This window comes from Mauremys mutica, chromosome 11, assembly GCF_020497125.1.
Source record: "Mauremys mutica isolate MM-2020 ecotype Southern chromosome 11, ASM2049712v1, whole genome shotgun sequence".
Classification (NCBI taxonomy): domain Eukaryota; kingdom Metazoa; phylum Chordata; order Testudines; family Geoemydidae; genus Mauremys; species Mauremys mutica.
The window spans coordinates 86,214,264-86,234,386 of NC_059082.1; the positions used below are offsets into that span (position 1 = coordinate 86,214,264).

The following is a 20,123-nucleotide window of genomic DNA, read 5'->3' on the forward strand; positions in this document are numbered from 1 at the left end:
ACTGACAGTCCTTTAAATGCTCAGATACTAGGGTGCTGGGGGACATATTAAATACCTAGATAAAAATATTCTAATTTAATCTCACTGCATATGGAAAACAATCATTTTAAATTAGTATTTTTTTCTTTTTTAAAAGATTGAACAACCCGTTCCTACCTCAGACAAACAGGCTCCTTCCAAAGATGGCACCTTCCCCAATCTCAGGTGTGTGCAAATGTCAGTTATTATATGTGTAGTTAATACCATTTTTGTGATTATAATCTCTAAAAGAATCTGTGTGTGTGAGTATGTAATTTTTTTATTGCAGTTGTCTAATAGTAAGATAGACTTTGGCAGAAACACTTGCCACAATATAGTATCTACATGATTAGTCCATGTTCTTTAATCCAATCATGAAAATGCTTCTTAGCCTTATGAAAGAATAATTTCTTCTCTGAATTTCACAGATAATTATTGGCATCCCAGATGCTACCGGTTAGTACTTATCACTTATATAGCACCTAACCTAGTCAAAATAATTTTCCTGTGTGAGTCTCTCTGTGCCTCAATTCCCAGTCTCTAAAATGGGGATAACAGTGCTTCCCTACCTCACAGGGTGTTTGAAGGATAAATACATTAAAGATTGAGGCACGAAGATACTATGGTAACGAGGGCAAAATATGTACCTTAGTTTAGGTTTCTTGGATGCTGATTGCCTTATGCTCTGTAGAATGTTAAATCTGCAACACGTACACATACAATTGTATTATCATGATAACCTTGTTTAAATTTAACCAACCCATTATCCCCTTTGCAAGCCATTTCATTTTATTTTCAGGTCCTGCACATCTCTTTAGGCTTGCTGGCAAGTGTTTCAGTTTTGTGGAATCTACGTGAGTAACTGGTTTAGGTGCCTGACTGTATTTTTAGGATTGGCGGTGATATAGGCCTTCATTTTATTTTTTAAAATCTGACATATTTTGTTTTTTTAGGTATAAATATGAGTTCTGTCCTTTCAATAATGTGACTCAGCATGAGCAGACCTTTCGGTGGAATGCCTACAGTGGGATTTTAGGGTGAGAAAATCCAGTCTCTTCTTTTTATTTTAGTTTGTGAGTTGTGTTCTTTGTAGAACTCTTGAAATCAGCACTTTTTAAATTAGCTATAGTTACGTTACCTTGAAAATAAACTAATCTTGGCATTTAGTCCAAACACTGTTCCCTAAACTGTTTTCAGTTACACCAGTGCCACTACCCTGTAGAAGCTGATGAGGTTGTAAGGGTGTAACTGAGGGCACAATTTGTGTGAAAGTGCTGCAAAATGTATCTTGTTAAACCTCTTCTAATAGCAGCATGAGGCACGGGTCACTTGCTGGAGGATTCTCTGCACCTTGAGGTCTTTAAACCATGATTTGAGGACTTCAGTAACTCAGACATAGGTTAGGGGTTTGTTACAGGAGTGGGTGGGTGAGATTCTGTGGCCTGCATTGTGCAGAAAGTCAGACTAGATGATCATAATGGTCCCTTCTGACCTTAAGTCTATGAAAAAAAAAATCATGGACTTTTAGTAAATTAGGCTCCTTGGCCATTTATTTTAATAATTTAATTTCTTATTTGACTATAGCATTTTATTTTTGAGACGTAATTTAAGAATACATAAAACAGATCAATCTGACATCTTTCAACTGTAGGCATCATCTAGTTGCTGCTGTTCTCATTACTTTATAGCTAATGATGAAAATACAATTTTAGTGGCTGTTGCTTTAAACTTAAAAACTGCATGTTAGCTAAGCCATGAGAATCCAGAATTTAGAAATCCTAGTTGGTCTTAACATATGCTGTGAAAGAGGTCTCTAAAGGTAAGTATGCTTTCTAATAATCCTTTTCCAATTTCTGGATCACGTGTAGCATTATATCAACTGCTTGAGATTGCCAGGAATGGGAATTATCCCACATATGGGATCATGTCTCTTAAAACACCAAATAAAAAGTCTTAAGGCAGAACTGACATAACTACAAAATGGAGGCATTATAGTTGAGTATGAGATTTATTTATTGGACACTCTAAGAGCACAAAAATTAAGTGTAGTCCATATCTTTACAAAGATTTTTCTTTCCACTAAAATAAAATGTTCTCCATCTCACAACCCCTGGAAAACCTGGGAAAGCTGGTAGGACTTTTAATGTGTCCTAAAGGTCAACAAATTTGGGCTAAGTTGGACCAACAGGGCAATAAATTCCAGTTTCTGAAGATATCATACCTCCAGCCTTCTTCCATTTAAACCACCTGTTCTGATGTTGAATGGCTTAGCTAATTGTAGTTCCAGTGGCATAACACAAAAAGACATACAGTTTGAGGTAGTCAGGTCCCAAACCATTACGGGCTTTATAGTTCAAAATTAACATCTTACACTTAACCCAAAAAGAGACTGGAAGCCATTGTCAACGGCACATGACATGCATTTCCTGCAAGAAACACAAAATAAGTATACAACCACAATTTACATTAGCTGAAGTTTCCATGGGCACTTTCTCCTTAAATCTCAGTTTTGAGTTGCATATAGCTCTCAAGTGTGGTCTCTTGAAATGAAACTCCTTCTTGGTCTGGGCCTAGAAGTAATTTTAAACATATTTAATAAAAGCCCATTCAGCCTGTATAGTCAGTGCCTAGATCCAGGTAGAGGAGCTAGCATACATTTAATTAAAAACAAAGGCTGATTTAAAGGTGCCTGCCTCTGTAAATATTTCCTATGTGCAGATGGGTAGAAAGTGAGTGAAGAGCTGGTCTTCCCTACAAGTAGGATAGTCAGAAGGTCTGAGAGGAGGAGGTTACACCGAGAAATATAGTGGGCCTTAAGACCAGACAGTGGCAGAGACTAGTTTGTAGTCACTCTTGTCAGCATCAGAGAGAATCCTACAAGCTAGCTGAGCTGCAGTGGATTTCTAGACAGCAGTAGGGAGCCCGTGCCGGAGATAGGTCTTTAACCTGTGAAGACCCAGAACCACTGAATAATTAGATTTGTCTGGAAACTGGGAGAGTAACAGAATTGTTGGAGAAAAGTCCTGACCTGAGAAAGTGTTCAGGATGCAGAGACACTGCACTGAACTACTGAACAAGGGTATTTATCAATTTCAGAAATACTTTTAAAGGACCATTTTAGTCCAGGATCAGATTCTTGGGTGCAAGGGGCAAAACATCCTATGTTGCAGGGCCCTAGCTATGGGACTCTTGGCCAGAAATCATCAAAATGAACCTGAGCTTGACTACAGGGGGGTTGGACTAGATGACCTCCTGAGGTCTCTTTCAACCCTAATCTATGATTCAGGTACAAGTTCAAGACCTGTGTTTTCAAAAAGGTCAGTTTCCCACACATCAGAAAGGAGCCTCTTTTTACGAATGCTGTAGTCAGTGCTATCTTTATTTGTTGTTTGTTGCTTAGATACTGTAGGGATAGGTGCTTTAGAAATGTTTGAGATATTTTTTTTTCAGGGGTTAGCAAAGCCTGGTTCTTTCCGCAATCAAGCACTTTTGTTTCAGTTAAGCAAAAATGAAAACTGATGTTCCAAAAGGACAGACGTGTGCTTGTTTCAGTTTCACTTTAAAATGTTTATACATCATGAAAGATAATGGATGGACTAACTTGATGTTTTAAAGAATTTATTGGACTGAGAACCAAAAATGAGGATTTTACATATTTGAGTATGAAAGTTACTGAGTATTTTTAAAGTGTGTGATTTTCTTCCTACTCAAATTAGATCATTCCAAAAATTTAGTATCTAAGTCCCTCTGGTTGTTCTGCAAAATGCCTTCAAACTCCAGGATACAGAGAATCTGTGTCTTGGAGATCGCAGTGCACCCTGAATTGGGTGCCACATCCTAAAAGGCAAGACCTTGCATTATCATGTAACAGTAATATTTTACTTTTCTGCATTTGTGACCTCCAGTAGTTTGATAGGCACCTTACAGATCATATATGTTTGGTCCTGCTTTGAGCAGGGGGTTGTACTAGATGTCTCTAGTGAACTGATGTCTCTTCCAACCCTAATCTTCTATGATTCTATGATAAAGTTCCTGCCTCAGAGAGCTTAGTGCAGGGGTCCCCAATGTGGTGCCCGTAGGCGCCATGGCGCCCACGGGGGCATCTAAATGCGCTCGCGTCCTGGCCGGCGGTCGAGCATCTGCCGAAATGCTGCTGAAATTCGGCGGCATTTCAGTGGTGATGCCTCTGGATGACGCTGCTTGCCACCGATAAGCAGAGGCATCATCCAGAGGCGTCGCCGCTGAAATGCTGAATTTCGGCAGCATTTCGGCAGATACTCGACCACCACGGTCCTTCGTCTGGCGCCCGCCAGACAAAAAAGGTTGTGGACCATTGACTTAGTGTAAATAGACACCATACACATACACACACAAGAAAAGCTACGAAAAGCAAAGTGATTAAAAATTGAAGTAAAGTGTTGGTTTGTTAGCCCCACAATTTTTGTATGGTTCGATTTCCATGTCTTTTTCAGTAAACTAAGGGAAGGGAGTGAATGGGACAGGCTGAGGTTTATGGGTTGCCCTCCTTTTACTGTGTTTTTATATTTTCAAAGAGCTATACAAATGTTATTTGTCAGGGCACGTCTGTGAAGCAATAAGTATCATCCCCATTTTACAGGTGGGAAACAGAACAACAGAGGTGAAATGACTTTTCTAATGACCTTACAGTGGCTGTTGTAAAGGCAGGCCTGCTCCTCTTCTCTGTCCAGTTGACAAGGAAGTCCATGATCTCTGCATGGTTTCATGCAGATGCACAAAGCATGGTTGCAATAATAACAGTGTTATAATACTGATGTATGGGGCTCCAGGAGTTTGCAGTCGCAAAGGGGGTGATCGTGGCTATGCAGCAGCATTTAAATGGGGAGGTCATATCCAGCTTAAATGACCTCCCAGAGTGATAGAGTGAACGTAGGTAAACAGACAGCTTGGTCCTGATGTGGTGTGATGCAATGCAGTGTGGGAGAGTAACTGGAGGACTGCCAAGTCAGTGCAAAATACAGATGGAGCCACAAAACCCCTTTTCTGCACTAATTCATTCTGAAATGAACTTTCAAAATGGATAATCCACTTTGCAATAGTTGGCACTTCATTTGAAAGACCAATTGTGTTGTATGGACCCAGGGCATTTTAAGTGTTTAAAAAAAAAAAAAAGTTAGTGTGAAAAAACCTTGGGTAGACAATCCCTAAGGCTATCCTCTGAGTCAGGATTCTGTCCTGGCCCCCAGCCTGGGTTGATTGTGAGACCACAGTGCCGCTCTTGTGACTATCATGAGTTTTATGATCTAACAGGGAATATTTCATTTTAAATTGGAATAGGTCACTTTCCAGAAATATATTGTCAATAAATGCTTCTCTTCACTGACAAGTTTTGAAGAGTGAGCACGTTTTTGAGTTTGTATTCTTCTTTCACCCAGCTGATGACATACTTTGATTGGGCTTACTCTGTATTCTGAGCAATTGAGAAGATTGGAGTTTGGTAATGCCTCTTTCAGACAAATTACTGATGACAAAATCAAACCCTTTTTCAGTTTTATTTGGTTAAGAAAGTGTGGAAATGGTTTTGAGACATGTCAGAATAACCATAGTGCCCAGAAACTACGGTGATGGAGACTCTATAAGTAATTAAAGAACTCCACTGTGGTTATGAGGTAATTGATCTGTGATGGGGCAGATCTGGGCCCTAAGAAAAGGAGATATTAAAGGACCTTCAAAAAATTGAAATAGTGAATTTTAATACAGTGTTAGAGTATTTCTGTTTTTCTTACCAGGTTTTTAACTTTTCCCCCCAAAATTATAAAACAAGTCTTTTGAGCTGTTTTCTTTTTCCAGTATTTGGCATGAATGGGAAATTTACAACAACACATTTGTTGGCATGTGGATGAGAGAAGGGGATTCATGTGAAACCAAAAACAGAGAGACAAAGGTACAGTAATTAATCATCCTGATGCAGTTAATACTGGCATGTTTGTACCAGTTTAAACTATTAAAGCCATTAATATACCATAGGACTTGAAAACTTAGATGGGGCTTTACAAATTGAGATCTTTTCCTGCCCAAAGAGTTCATGGCTTAGGACATGAAGTAGAAAAATGCAAGATGAGATATGGGACAACAGTTAGGAATGGAGGGTAAAACCAGGATAAAAAGCTGATGATGATGTTTTCACTCACACCAGTCTGGAGACTTTAACTCTTTCTTTTTGTTCATACAAAATAGGATGTTCTGGTATTACCATTACCAGTAGGGACAAATGCTCTGTGACTTCTGCTATGGGCCACTGCTGAATAAGAGGAAGAGAAATAGGAATTACTTGTGGGACTGGAGTTGCCAGCCTCTACTGGATGACACATGTCTAGGGATCCAGGGAGAGAGAACTTGGTAGTTTAGTTTAGTTAGTTAGTTAGTTGAGAGGAAACCAAGTGGCAGAGAAACTTATATGGGAAAAGTAGAGGGCCAAGTCACAAGAAGCATTTGCAGGTGAGAGAGGAGCAGAACAGATGTGGGCAGAAGGGGTGGGTGGTGAAATGAAGAGCAAATAGAGACAGTATAATTAGCTTTTTGTCAAAAAGACAAAACTATTAAAAACAGTTAAAATACATGACTCTTACATGTGAGCAGTTGCTGTTTTTGAAAAGGGATGTTACATGATTGTGAATGCAAAGGAGGTGTCCAAAAGACTCTGAAAATATGTGGTCCATACTATGTAAAAATCTGAGAACTCCTGCCTTAGACCTCTCTTCTCCCCTTTCTAAAATAATGTTTGCACTTCTCTAGGTCCTTCCTAGAGGTTAAGGAGCTTTACAAAATTAAGTCTCACATTCCTCTGTGACATAAGACAATAGCTATTGCTATTGGTTTTATGTGGAAGCACTTAGATACTACAGTGATGGGCGGCTAAGTAAAACCCTAAGGCTGTGGCTACACTTAGCACTTCAAAGCGCTGCCGCGGTAGCGCTGCCGTGGCAGCACTTTGAAGCGCTAAGTGTAGTCAAAGCACCAGCGCTGGGAGAGAGCTCTCCCAGCGCTGTCCGTACTCCACCTCCCTGTGAGGAATAACAGACAGCGCTGGGAGCCGCGCTCCCAGCGCTGGGGCTTTGACTACACTGGCGCTTTGCAGCGCCGCAATTTGCAGCACTGGAGAGGGTGTGTTTTCACACCCTGCTGCAGCGCTGCAAATTTGTAAGTGTAGCCAAGCCCTTAGATAGATAGGTTGATCAGTGGGAAAGAGGCGGGTAATGAAGTGACTTGGCCAAGATGACAGAAGAATCCTGTTGGAGAGCCAGCAATAGAACCAAGGTTTCTGACTTCCAGTGCACTGTCTTACTGCGACAGAGTGCTGGGAGCCTAGAACTGACCCAGTACTCTGTCACTAAGGTGCTACCTATTCCCCCCTGGAGCGGATTTAATTGGAGGGGGGGTGCTCAGTGGTTTAATTAGGCAGGAAGCTGACAAGCTAGTGAGAGCAAACAACCTGTCAGCTGGGAAGTTAGAGGACAAGAAGTAAGTGCAAGGGGAGTGGCTGGTAAGGGCTAGGGGAGACAGGATCTCAGGATGAGAAGATCTGTCTCTCTCCTTCCCTGGATAGTGGGCTAAGGGGAAAGTTTCAGCTATATATTGCTTCATGAGGCTGCACTGGTGAAGGGGACTCACTGAATAAAAAAATGGTGCTTATAAACTGAGAAGCATTCAGCCTGTTTGTGTTGATTCAAGGGGTGGAGAAGGGAGCCTATTACGCATGCCATAAGAGCATCCTTTCTTCCTGTAGGCACATTGAAGATATATTTGGCCGTCTAGTATTGCATGATTTCTAATACTAAGAATTTGAATCCTCCTTGGGTTTTGCTTGTAAAAGGTCATGAAACATTAAAGCTGAAAATGTAAAGATCATAATAAGCATCTACAATGTAGGGTAGATCAGTATTCTCTGGAAAAATTAAAGGACATAAGAGCCTGGTGTTTAGTGCTTTTTACTTTGTACTGCTATTTAGGAGACCTGGATGCAATTTTTCACTGTTCATAGGCTGGTAGTCCTTCAGAGGTGGGAGCATGCATCACTCAGTATTAAATGCACCTGCTGAGTGATGCTGACAGGCTCTGAAGGGCATCTAATTTAGTGTCTCTCTGTTGGAAGTTGTGGTGACTTAGGTGGGGTGAAGGTGGAGGAACCACTTCCCATTGGGAAAGGAACAAGCTTGTTCCATGCTTTAAAATACCATAATGTGAAAAAGACTTAACTAGTGGCTGTGACCTCTTTCTTCTGCATTGGGTACAATGATGGCAGCACTGAGAGCTGACTACAGGACTTGATGGAATGCAGCTATACTCATGTTCAAATGGGAAGTTAGTGATGTATGTTGGTTCTGTTCAACATGAAACTAGTGACTGTATTGTGTGTTTAAGCTATTTTCTCTCATTCTTCTTTTTCTGCTCTTCAGGTTCTCCTTATTTGTGGAAAAAACAATAAGTTGGCTCATGTGTCTGAGCCGAGTACTTGTGTTTACTCTCTAACGTTTGAGACTCCTCTTGCTTGCCATCCTCATTCTCTTTTAGGTAGGTGGGATAAAAAGGTCTGTGCCATGTGTGAGAGGCAGGTGACATTTCACCTAAGCCTTGAAGTTTAGATTTCTGGTTTGTTAGTTTGTATCATTAAGTCAATGAGAAGTAAATGCAACATTGTCTATTACAAGCATTTCTAAAGTACTCATCACTATAATAATTGGGCACTCTTATATGAGCTTGCAAAGTCCCTACAATCACTTCAGTGGCATTTCTCTGTATGTAATGGGATAACTTTTGAAAACTCCATCCAGTTAGTTCCAAAATTTCAGAGAATGTTCTAGGCATTAATTGTCAGAATCCTATTTGATCTTGGGGAAGAGCAGAGAATCACAAGGGAGGGAGATTGGGGAACAAAAGAGCCCCTGACAGCTCTTTAGCCACAGCCTCTAGCATCTCTACAATTATCTGTAGATCACACTTTCCAGCACAACAATACCTATGCTCATGTCAGCTTATCCTCCCAATAGTGTAACACATTGACATGCTGAATGACTTCTCTTCTGGACAGAAAATAATGGTGGTAGGGGGAAGGGGAAATGGAGGGGTCTGGGGGGAGCAGAGAGAAGTTCACACAGCTGCTGGAATGTTAGGGGAAAATTCGGGACCCTCATATGGAGGGAGGGAAGAAAGGAGCACATTGAATCTCTGGTTGGGGGGATGGAGATTGGGGGATCTGATATGGGGGAGAGAGGATTGGGGGGCACAGAGCCCATGCTGGGGGAAGATTGAGGGACCCAGGGAAGGTGGGGAATAAGCGTGCACACAGCCCCTGGCTTGGGGGCCAGAATGAAGGACCTCCAGAGAATTGGAGCAGACGCAGCCCCTAACATGGGGGATTTGGTATGAGGGGCACACAGAACTCCTGGTGGGGGGTTGATTGAAGGACCCTGGTATGAGGAATGGAGTATGGGGGAAAGAGGATAATAGGATGCATGCTGTGCTGCTGGTATGGGGAGAGAGTGAGGGACCTGGTATGAGAGGAGAGGGAAGTGCAGACCCTTGCAGAGAAGAGATTCGGGTGAATTGCAGGAAATTCCTGGAAAAAGAAGGGGATGGGATGGTGGGCATACAGAGAGCTTGTGGGAGAGGGAATGGAGGAATACAAAGAGCATTGCGATAAATTCAGGCTACATAATCTACAAACAACACCTTGGTAAATTTATTCGTGTACAAGAGTGTAGTTCTCTCATTCTCACCACTTCCATCCCAGTCTCCAGTTAGATAAGTCAGTGGATGCATTCAACAGTTTGGAAAAATGTCTGCATGAAGAGATATTTAATGAAATATTCCCTGAAGGTAGTAAGAGTGAGGCTCAGCCCTAAGAGGGGTTTACAGAGATAGTCGGGCCCCAGCCCTTTTGGGGTTTTGTAATTGAAGTCCAGCACCTTGAATTGGATTCATACTGCCACCGTATGCTGTGCACTCCAGCTACCCCTTGGAATATGCCTCCATTTGGCCTTAGTGGTCATTCTTAGATAGGATGTGTTTCAGTAGTCTATAAGTGAGGAGGGTGCAATCAGGATCTCATCCAGCAGTGAAGGGTGCATCCTTCTGGACAGCTGGAGCTGGAAGAAGAGACCTTTGGTCTCTTCTTCCATTAGACCTCTAGAGCCTTAGACCTCTAGAGGCCTGCTCCTGTTCTCATTTGAAGTGATTGAGAAAATTCCTATTGATTTAAATAGGATTGAGGAACAGGTCCAGGCAAGTGAATGTAGCAGTTTGCGGTCTCAGTGATGCATGTTGAAGTGAAGCATTAAGCTATTAAAACACACACATAGCAGCATTAGGGTTACATTCAAATAGTTAATTAAGGAAAGTGTAGCTGTTAGTATTTATGACAGCTTATCCAGCTTATCCATTTTTCAGTTTATCCAACACTGACTGAAGCCCTACGAAGGAAGTGGGATGAAGCAGAGCAGTCTCTTTACGATGAGCTAATAACTGAACAGGTTTGCTGATCCATTCTGATTTCTTGTTAAAGGACTATCACTTTCAAATTACTGTAGTACTGGTCCATTTTCTATAGTTCCAGCTCTTTTTAGGATAGATGTTTTTATCCTACTATTGGCAAAAATTATTAGTGTTCTGCATCTAGCTACAGTTTATTGGTAATCACAAAACCTTGTAAAAGAAATAGCCAATGCAAATTACAAACAGAAATAGAATGGCTTTATGTAATGTCTTTGTTTTTCCAGGGTTACAAAAAATTGTTGAAGGAGATTTTTGAGGAAGCAGGACTTTTAAGAGCAACAGAAGAAAAGGAGATTGAGAAAAAAAATAAAAAGCTAAAAAGTCTGGAATTTGAAACAGTAGAGAAATGCAATAAGGTATGGAAAGTAATTCTCAATGCTTGTCTAATAAATTTTACCAACATGGAGTTAATCACCATCCTTCTGCTGTGTGATTGAGCCACTGGACTCTCAGCCAAGCTGCCTGTCCATTGTTAGGATTCAGATAAAGTCTGCTCCCTTGGTTATCTTCTGTTGCCTAAATAACAGTATATTTAAAAATAAATAGAAATAGCAGAACTTATTTTAATGCTGAAAATTGGAAACAAACTAGCATTACTGAATGCCTTTCCAGGAGATGTTAGGGGGTGGCATATGGGATGTAGTTTGGATACCTAGGTGATGTGCATCTTAGACATGCTCTCATAAAGTGGGGTCGGAATGAGATTAAGAAGCAGAAGGGAGTTAGTGAAAGTGGAAGGTGGACCAGAGCCTTATGACGGATGGGTACTTGGTAATCATATAATATACACACTATGCAGAAATTTTAGGCCATTTCACAGACAAAAGGCCCAGTGGTTCATATCATGTATCCTTTAAATTCTCTGTGTGTGCGCCTGTATCTACAACTATATATGTCTATACACATACATTCTGCAGCAGAATTTACAAGGCTTGTTAGTACGAATTAAAGGCAAGCACTGAGCATTAAATGAAGTGCATAATATGTATGGAGAGAATACATTCAGCCTAAAAGTTTATGTGCTATGGTTATACCCTCTCATTGATGTACTGAGATTCATTAACAGGGTATGGAAGCGTATTCAGAGATTGCAAAGCAAGAAGGAGACCATTGTGGTCATCTAGTCTGACCTTGTGGATATCAAAGCCTATAGAATTTCACCCATTAATTCCTGCATCAGGCCTAATAACTTGTGATTGAATTAAATCATCTCTCTTAGAAAGATATACGTGGTGATTTAAAGCAATGGACAATCCACCACATATCTTCTTGGGTTGGTCCAGTTCCATGGTCGGTGGGTTTAATAGGCCAGGGGAGGCTCTGCTGTGGCGGCCAGACACCCCCAGCCTCCCATTGCGGGGTTTGGCGGTGAAGTTTTTGTTTTATTATGGCCCATGCAGGTTCCAGAACGGCTGAGGAGGCACATACCGCCTCCTCAGCCACCCTGGAAGTTGCATGGGGCATATCAAAAGCATCTTAACAGACACTTTTCCTCTGCATAGTTTGGGTCTGGGGAGGGGAGGCACAGCACGGCTTTGGCCAGCCCAGGGCTCCTCAAGGCTTCTCCAGCCGAGGCGGGGAGTGCTCAGGGCTTCGGCCAGCCCAGGGCTCCCATGGCTGGGGGGCTCGGGGGGCTCTGGGTGGGTGTGGGGGGGAGTTGTACCTCTGGCCGTGTCGGGAAGCAGGGGGTCTCGGGGCTCTGGCCGTGGGGAGGGTGTTGGTGGAAGGGGCGGAGCCAGGGGCTAGCTTCCCCAAAGGGAGGCTCCACCTTCTGTCCATGTCCAGTTCTATTAAAAAACTGAACCTTATTTTCAATTTTAATTTATCTAGCTAGTGATGAATATTATGGGATTCCAGCTTTCCTTATAGCAGTGGTCTCCAACCTTTTTATGCCCAAGATCACTTTTTGAATCTAAGGGCAACTAAGGATCTACCCTGCCTCTTCCCCAAAGCCCTGCTCTGCTCACTCCATCCCTTCCGCTCTGTTGCTTGCTCTCCCCCACCCTCACTCACTTTCACCAGGCTGGGGCAGGGGTTTGGGGTTCGGGAGGGTGTGTGGGCTCTGGGCTGGAGCTGAGGGGTTCGCAGTGAGAGGGCTCTGGGATGAGCCTGGTGCAGGAGGGGGTATGGGGTGCTGGCTCCGGAAGGGGGCTCAGGGATGGGTGTTTGGGTGCGGCCTCCCGCTGGGCAGCACTTACCTCCAGTGGCTCTCGGTCGGTGGTGAGTGCAGCAATGCTAAGGCAGACTCCCTGCTTACCCCGCCCCCACACTTCTCCTGGAAGGGGCCAACGTGCCCCTGCAGCCCCTGGGGTGGGGAGGGCAGGAGGCATGTGGCTCCACGTGCTGCCCCTCTCTGCAAGCTTGCAGGCAGGAGCAGTGTGCACAGAGGTAGACCCCTGCCTCCCCGGCCGCAGGGCTGCAGTGGCCACTTCTGGGAGTGGTGTCGGGGTGGGGTCGCCTTAGGCAGCCACACTGTGCTGCTGCTGGAGACCACGGTTGACTGGGAGATCCTCTAGGATGATCACTTTCTTCACACCATTCATAGTTTTATAGACCTCTTATCATATCTCCCCTTCATCATCTGTTTTCTAAGCTGCGTAGTCCTAGTCTTTTAAATCTCTCCCCATATGGAAGTTATTCCATACTCCTAATATTTTTTGTTGCCCTTCTTTGTACCTTTTCCAATTTTAATATATATTTTTTGAGAATGGGGAACCAAAACTGCATGCAGTATTCAGGGTGTAGGCATACTACGGATTTATATAGTAGCATTGTGATATTATCTGTCTTATTACCCATCCTTTTCCCAATGGTTCCTAACATTCCGTTAGTTTTTTTGAATGCCTGTGCACATATTGAGCAGATATTTTCAGAGAACTATCTACAATGGCTCCAATATCTCTTGAGTGGTAACAGCTAATTTAGAGGCCATCATTTTATTTGTATAGTTGATATTATCTTTTCCAATGTGCATTACTTTGCATGTATCAACATGGAATTTCATTTTCCATTTTATTGCTCAGTCACCCAGTTTTGTGATATCCCTTTGTAACTCTTTCTGTTTGCTTTGGAATTAACTATCTTGAGTAATTTTGTATTGTCTGCAAATTTTGCCACCTCACTGTTTACCTTGTTGTCCAAATCATTTATAAACATGTTGGACAGCACTGGTCCCAGTACTGATCCCTGGGGGACATCACTATTTACCTCTCTCTTTTCTGAAAACAGCATTTATTCCTACCCTTACTGATTGATGAGAGGACCTTTCTTCTTATCTTGTGACTGCTTATTTTACTTAAGAGTCTTTGGTGAGGGGCCTTGTCAAGTCTTTCAGAAAGTGCAAGTACACTGTATCCACTGAATCACCCTTGTCCACATGTTTGTTGACCCCCTCAAAACATTCTCTTAGATTGGTGAGGCATGATTTCCCTTTACAAAAGCCATGTTGACTCTTCCCCAACAAATCGTGTTTATCTGTGTGTGTGATAATTCTGTTATATACTGTAGTTTCAACCAGTTTGAATGGTACCAAAATTAGGCTTACTGCCCTGTAATTGCCAGGATTGCTTCTGGAAACTTTTTTAAAAATTGGTATCATATTAGCTATCCTCCAGTGATTTGGTAAATCAAGATTCCAAACATGTTTTTTTTTCCCCAGTGGCTTCCCTTATAACTATGGTTGGACGTTTTATACTTGATGCAAACTGAATTTTTAAGTAGACAGGCAAAACATATTGTCCCCTTTAAAAATATTTTTTATTCCAGGAGTACAAGAAACTTTCTAAAGAAATAAAAAGGCTTAAAGATTTATTAACTCAACATGGTGTTGTGTATGAAAGAAACACAGGTAAGTTCTTTGTGTAGTTCTGCTTTCTCATTCCTATCTATTTAGAATGTAAATGCTCAGCTTTCTCTTTTTAAATGAAAAATATTGTTAAGATCAGGATAAACAAATAATCTTTCATCGGAGGGGGTCAAGCCCCACCATAAAGCATACTGCATGTGATTTTGACTGAACGGATCCTTGACTGTGAGAACTTGTTTAAAAATATATGTAGGTTTTTGTTGGTGTCAGACTCTTCCTGTTGGTATGCATACTTCCACCTTTTCATGTTCTCTGTATGTATAAATATCTCCTGTCTGTGTGTTCCATTCTATGCATCCGAAGAAGTGAGCTGTAGCCCATGAAAACTTATGCTGAAATAAATTTGTTAGTCTCTAAGGTGCCACAAGTACTCCTAGCCTTTACAATGGGACTGTAGCTGCTACCACTTCTATTTTGGTATACTTTGAGCTTCAGTCTCTGATTCTTCCTCCATGCTAAGTGTTAATGTCCACAGCATTCAAGACTAATATTATCATCTCATTTCTCCCAACCGCACACGAACGATAAAATCTGCTCCCATGAGTATGTGAAATGTTCTCCTTTGGTGTGTGTAAAGTCTCCTGCTTCATACCTCATTCCACTCTTTGCTGGTCAGTTTCTCCCCTTCACTGGCCTCCACTGCGGATATGCACCACCTGTCCCATGCTACTTCCTGGTATGAAGAAGAGAGCAACAGCAGGAGGGTGGGTACTGGCTGTGAAGAAGCAGTCTGGATTTACTCCAGGCAAGTTCCAGTCTCACCCTGCCTCCCAGGAACCAAGTTGCCTCATTCTTCTCAGTGCTTGTTTCCCCAATTATCATGTCAAATTCCAGTCCTTGTGTAGTTAATTCCCTAAGTTCCACATGATGCCCCTTGGGCATTTAGCTTCTTAAGGTGCACCTCTTTGTAGCTTATGTGTTCAGAGATTGGCATCTCAGTGAAATATTAGGCTGTAACCTAATAACTAGAACTGAGCAAGTGATATGTTTGCATTTTGTAGTTCTTTTCTGTATGAGAAACTTTCATTTTCATTATGTGAAATGAGTGACTTTTTTCAGGGAAAAAAATCTTGTGTTGGAACGTATGCAGATTATAGATTTTGCTAATTAATATCCAGTTTAAACTATTAGTTACATAAATTACACAGGATTTCTGTTCACTGACTGGATAACTTGTGTAACCATATAGAGCAGAATTTGAATTGTATATTCAAGAGCAAAAATCACAGTTTGCATTGGATGACTTATTGTAACTCAACATCAGAGGGGTAGCCGTGTTCGTCTGTATCCACAAAAACAACGAGGAGTCCGGTGGCATCTTAAAGACTAACAGATTTATTTGGGCTCAAGCTTTCATGGGTAAAAAACCCACTTCTTCAGATGCATGGAGTGAAAATTACAAATACAGGCATAAATATATATTGGCACATGAAGAGAAGGGCGTTACCTTACAAGTGGAGAACCAATGTTGAAGGCCAGTTCAGTCAGGGTGGATGTGGTCCACTCCCAATAGTTGATGAGGAGGTGTCAATACCAAAAGAGAGAAAATTGCTTTTGTAGTGAGCCAGCCACTCCCAGTCCCTATTCAAGCCCAAATTGATGGTGTTAAGGGAGTGGCTGGCTCACTACAAAGGCAATTTTCCCTCTCTTGGTATTGATATTGGTGCCAATATATATTTGTCTGTATCTGTAATTTTCACTCCATGCATCTGAAGAAGTGCGTTTTTTACCCACGAAAGCTTATGCCTAAATAAATCTGTTAGTCTTTAAGGTGCCACCAGACTCCTCGTTGTTTTTGTAACTCAACAGTATCCTATGACTTATTGTGACTGACTAAAATCATGTGAATTGCAGCTTTTATTATGAAAAGTTAAGAAATAACTAACATTTTACAATTAAATATTTCAGCTGAAAATACAAGTGCTGAACACGTCATTCATAAAGTGGTGACTGCAAAGCCAAGTGTTCTGAATGGTTCAAAGGCTAATGAACACCTACGGGGAGACACAGGCATTTGGAATGACACCTTTTAAATAAATTTGTCTGACTGATAAATATCAAGTTCATATAAACTAAAATATTGAGCAAATTGGATGTATATCATAGTACTAAGATAATTTAACAACGCTTTGTGAATATTTCTAATGCTCTATATTCTTGCCCTAAGGCAACAGGAAGAGAATGTTTGAGTTAAATTCTGGTGCTGCCGTTGCAGACAGCTGTTGTAGTTCAGGTTACAAGGATGTTTAAGTTGTAAAAATTCTCTTTGCTGAAACTGTTACCAACCATTGGGTCTGCAGACTCTACTTCTCCAATCTCAGTTCTGTGCTGTTTGCTTGGATCAACTATTGCACTAATTAGAGTGAAAGGTGATTGGTTGCATACCCAGCATCTGTATTTCTGCCTGATGTGGGGGGAACAGTTTTGTCCTCAAGTTTGGATGGATGACTAAACTTCTTAACCACTGATAGCAGGGGCAGCTTATTTGCCTTTGGGAAGGAATAGTTCACACTGTACTTGCTAATCCTGTAGCAGCACTGATGAGGCTAGAAGGATGGAGTGATGTGGAACCTTTAGCCAGAGATGAACATGTGAGCAAAAAGCAAAATCTACCTTCTAGTCTTTCAGGTAGATTATATACAGTATACTCCTATTTATCCAAAACCCGATTATCCAGACCTCTGCATTATCCAAATCCCTTCCTTGTCCCCCAGCATGAGATACATGCCCTCTGCAGCATGTCTCTTATGCTGGAGGAAAAGGAAGGGATTCAGATAATGTGGAGGTTTGGGTAATAGAGCAGACACTACTAGCCAGGACTGCAAGGAGGATGAGCCCCCGGCTGCAGAGAAGACCATCCTGCTGCTGAATGAGCCCTCTGCAGCACCGCTGTCATGGGAGTGAATGGGGCTAAGACAGCAGAGCTGCAGAGGCCTCCCTGTGCTGCCGCAGTGCTGGTGACACCCAATCCCTGCAGGCACAAGGTGCAGTGGGAAAGCTATGGTCCTGGTAGGGCAGAGCAGAGACCTCGGCAAGGACTCTGTTCTGCCCTGCCAGGACCGCAGTCTTCCTTGCGCCTGCAGGGAATTGGGTGTCACTTGTCATGTGGCTGCACAGGGAGTCCTCTGCAACGTTACTGTCACAGGAGTGAGTGAGTGGGGCAGAGCAGAGACCCCTGGCCAGGACTGTGAAGAGGATGACAAGCCCCTGGTTGTGGAGGAGGCCACCCTGCTGCTGAATGGCCTCTTGATTATCTGAACCAAATCTGTGTCCCTCATGCTATTCAGATAATTGAGAGTACACTGTATTGAAAAAAATAGAAGGAAATGACTGCATAAAGACTAGAGAAATTACTCCACTTTAAAGCTGTAAGGTGTAAATAGTTATTCCTTTAACACCTATTTCCACACTAGCAGCTAATATTCACCTCTTACCCGTCTCTGCTAACAATAACAAATTCTTGTCTAAGACAACCATCACACAGTTTACTAAAAGTTAAGACTAACAGAACGACCATGTGTAAGTAGGATACTCTCCTCCTAACCTTCTAGTTTGCTTCAGGTGGCCATGGTGCTCTCTCACAAGTTCTTTCCTACCTCAGCTTTGGTGTTGGCTCAGGACTTCTTTGGCCCTGAGTGCTGCCCCTCTTCCCCTGACTTTTCTCTCCAGCCATCCACAGCTTGTTCCTGATCCTTCTAGTCACATATTGGGGTACTGTCACAAACACTATCATTTTTGTGTGCATTTTGCATTTACTACTCCAAACTTACATTGTAATAGATTTCAAATCAAGGAAATCTTGGTGATCCATTCAGCATACCCTGTGCATAATGTCAGATGTGAATGCAAAATAATTACACTACTTTTCAGACAAGATCTTGCAAACTGAGGTAGAGTCTGCACTGCATGAACATTAAAATCACCGTGCCAGTTTAAAGAGTAAGCCTTTTCTCTTTTGGCTTAGGCAAAAATGTTCCTTCTCTCTGTGGTGTGTATCATCTGCAACTGCCGTTCTCCCGCACTAGGATTGTTTGCATTTGACAGGTGCTTACACCTTGGGATTCTTATGGATGAAAAATGAAAATCGAATGTTTTGTTTTTTTTTACAGAAGACCAATAATGTTTAAGGAGTGTATCTCTATTCTGTATATTATTATAAAGAATAAATGTATGGATTCTTCTAACAAAGTTGTGGAACCTTATACTAGCAAGTTGTCCATCAGCAAGGACATAATTTGTACTTAAATAATTATTACAATTCCTTCCCTTGCTGTGTTTAGCTAACCCTGACCACCTAATTCAGGGGTTCTCAAACTGGGAGTCATGACCCCTAAGGGAGTCATGAGGTTATTACAGGGGGAGTCACGAGTTGTCAGCCTCCATCCCAAACCCCACTTCACCTCCAGCATTTATAATAGTGTTTATTTTTAATTTATAAGGGGGGTCGCACTCAGAGGCTTGCTGTGTGAAAGGGGGTTACTAGTACAAAAGTTTGAGAACCACTATGCTAATCTACAGTAGATTCTACTGAGTCTCAAATCTTCATTTTAGCACCAACCATTTTCCTCAACTGAGATAGTTATGGTAGCATCATGAATACAACCTATTACCACAGTGTGAAGTTTTCTCCCCTCCCTTGGAAGCCAAATTTAACCAAATTCAGCTGATCTATGCAGCAGGTGGGTGGTAGTAAAGGCAAGTTGCCCTTCTGAAACCAGTAACTCCATCAAGACATCCAAGTGTAGGATGAAGACTATCATAAATCTTAGCTACACTGTCCCTAGGAATCTTTCTGATATCAGTTAGGAAGAAGCTTACCTGTATATCCCCATCAGTGATCCCTTAGAGCTGAATAAAGGACCTGGACTTCTAATACAGAACTTTACCTTTTTAGAACATAACAGCAGCCATGCTGGGTCAGACCAACAGTCCATCTAGTCCAGTATCCTGACTTTTGACAGTGGCCAATGCCAGGTGCTTCAGAGGGAATGAACAGAATAGGCAATCATTGAGTGATCTATCCCATCGTTCACTTCCAGCTTCTGGCAGTCAGAGGCTAGGGACACCCGGAGCATGGGGTTACATCCCTGCTAATGCTAATAGCCATTGATGGGCCTATCCTCCATGAACTTACTTCTTTTTTGAGCCCCATTCTAGTTTTGGCCTTCACAACATCTCCTGACACCAAGTTCCACAGGTTGTCTGTTGTGTGAAGAAGTACTTCCTTTTGTTTGTTTTAAACATGCTGCCTATTAATTTCATTAGGTGACCCCTGGTTTTGGTGTTATGTGAAGGAGTAAATAATACTTCCTTATTTACTTCCTGCACAGCAGTCATTATTTTATAGACCTCTATCATATCCTTCCTTAGTCATCTCTTTTCCAAGCTGAAAAGTAAGTCTTTTTAATCTCTCATCAAAGCTGCAAGGGCTTTGGAGAACAGGATTAAAATTCAAAATGATCTGGACAAACTGGAAGAATGGTCTGAAGTAAACAGGATGAAATTCAATAAAGACAAATGCAAAGTACTTCACTTAGGAAGGAACAATTAATTGCACATGCACAAAATGGGAAATGAGAGCCTAGGAAGGAGTACTGCAGAAAGGGATCTGGGGGGGGTCATTGTGGATCACAAGCTAAATAATTCTGCTTTACTTCACACTGATTAGACCTCAGCTGGAATATTGTGTCCAGTTCTAGGTGCCACATTT

At 41.9% G+C, this 20,123-nt stretch overlaps 1 protein-coding gene across 3 annotated transcripts in view; it reads left to right on the forward strand.

Moving 5' to 3' along the window:
• GNPTG (N-acetylglucosamine-1-phosphate transferase subunit gamma) overlaps positions 1–18,588 on the forward strand; it is a 44,697-nt gene extending 26,109 nt beyond the window's left edge. For all 3 annotated transcript variants that reach the window (XM_044979217.1, XM_044979215.1, XM_044979216.1), the window contains 9 exons: positions 137–204; positions 818–872; positions 972–1,055; positions 5,848–5,941; positions 8,454–8,568; positions 10,444–10,526; positions 10,773–10,904; positions 14,314–14,395; positions 16,322–18,588. In XM_044979217.1, coding sequence (XP_044835152.1) covers positions 183–204; positions 818–872; positions 972–1,055; positions 5,848–5,941; positions 8,454–8,568; positions 10,444–10,526; positions 10,773–10,904; positions 14,314–14,395; positions 16,322–16,446 — 792 coding nt within the window. In that variant the 5' untranslated portion in view covers positions 137–182 and the 3' untranslated portion in view covers positions 16,447–18,588. The remainder of the gene's footprint in view (positions 1–136; positions 205–817; positions 873–971; positions 1,056–5,847; positions 5,942–8,453; positions 8,569–10,443; positions 10,527–10,772; positions 10,905–14,313; positions 14,396–16,321) is intronic.
• Positions 18,589–20,123: the final 1,535 nt, after the last annotated feature.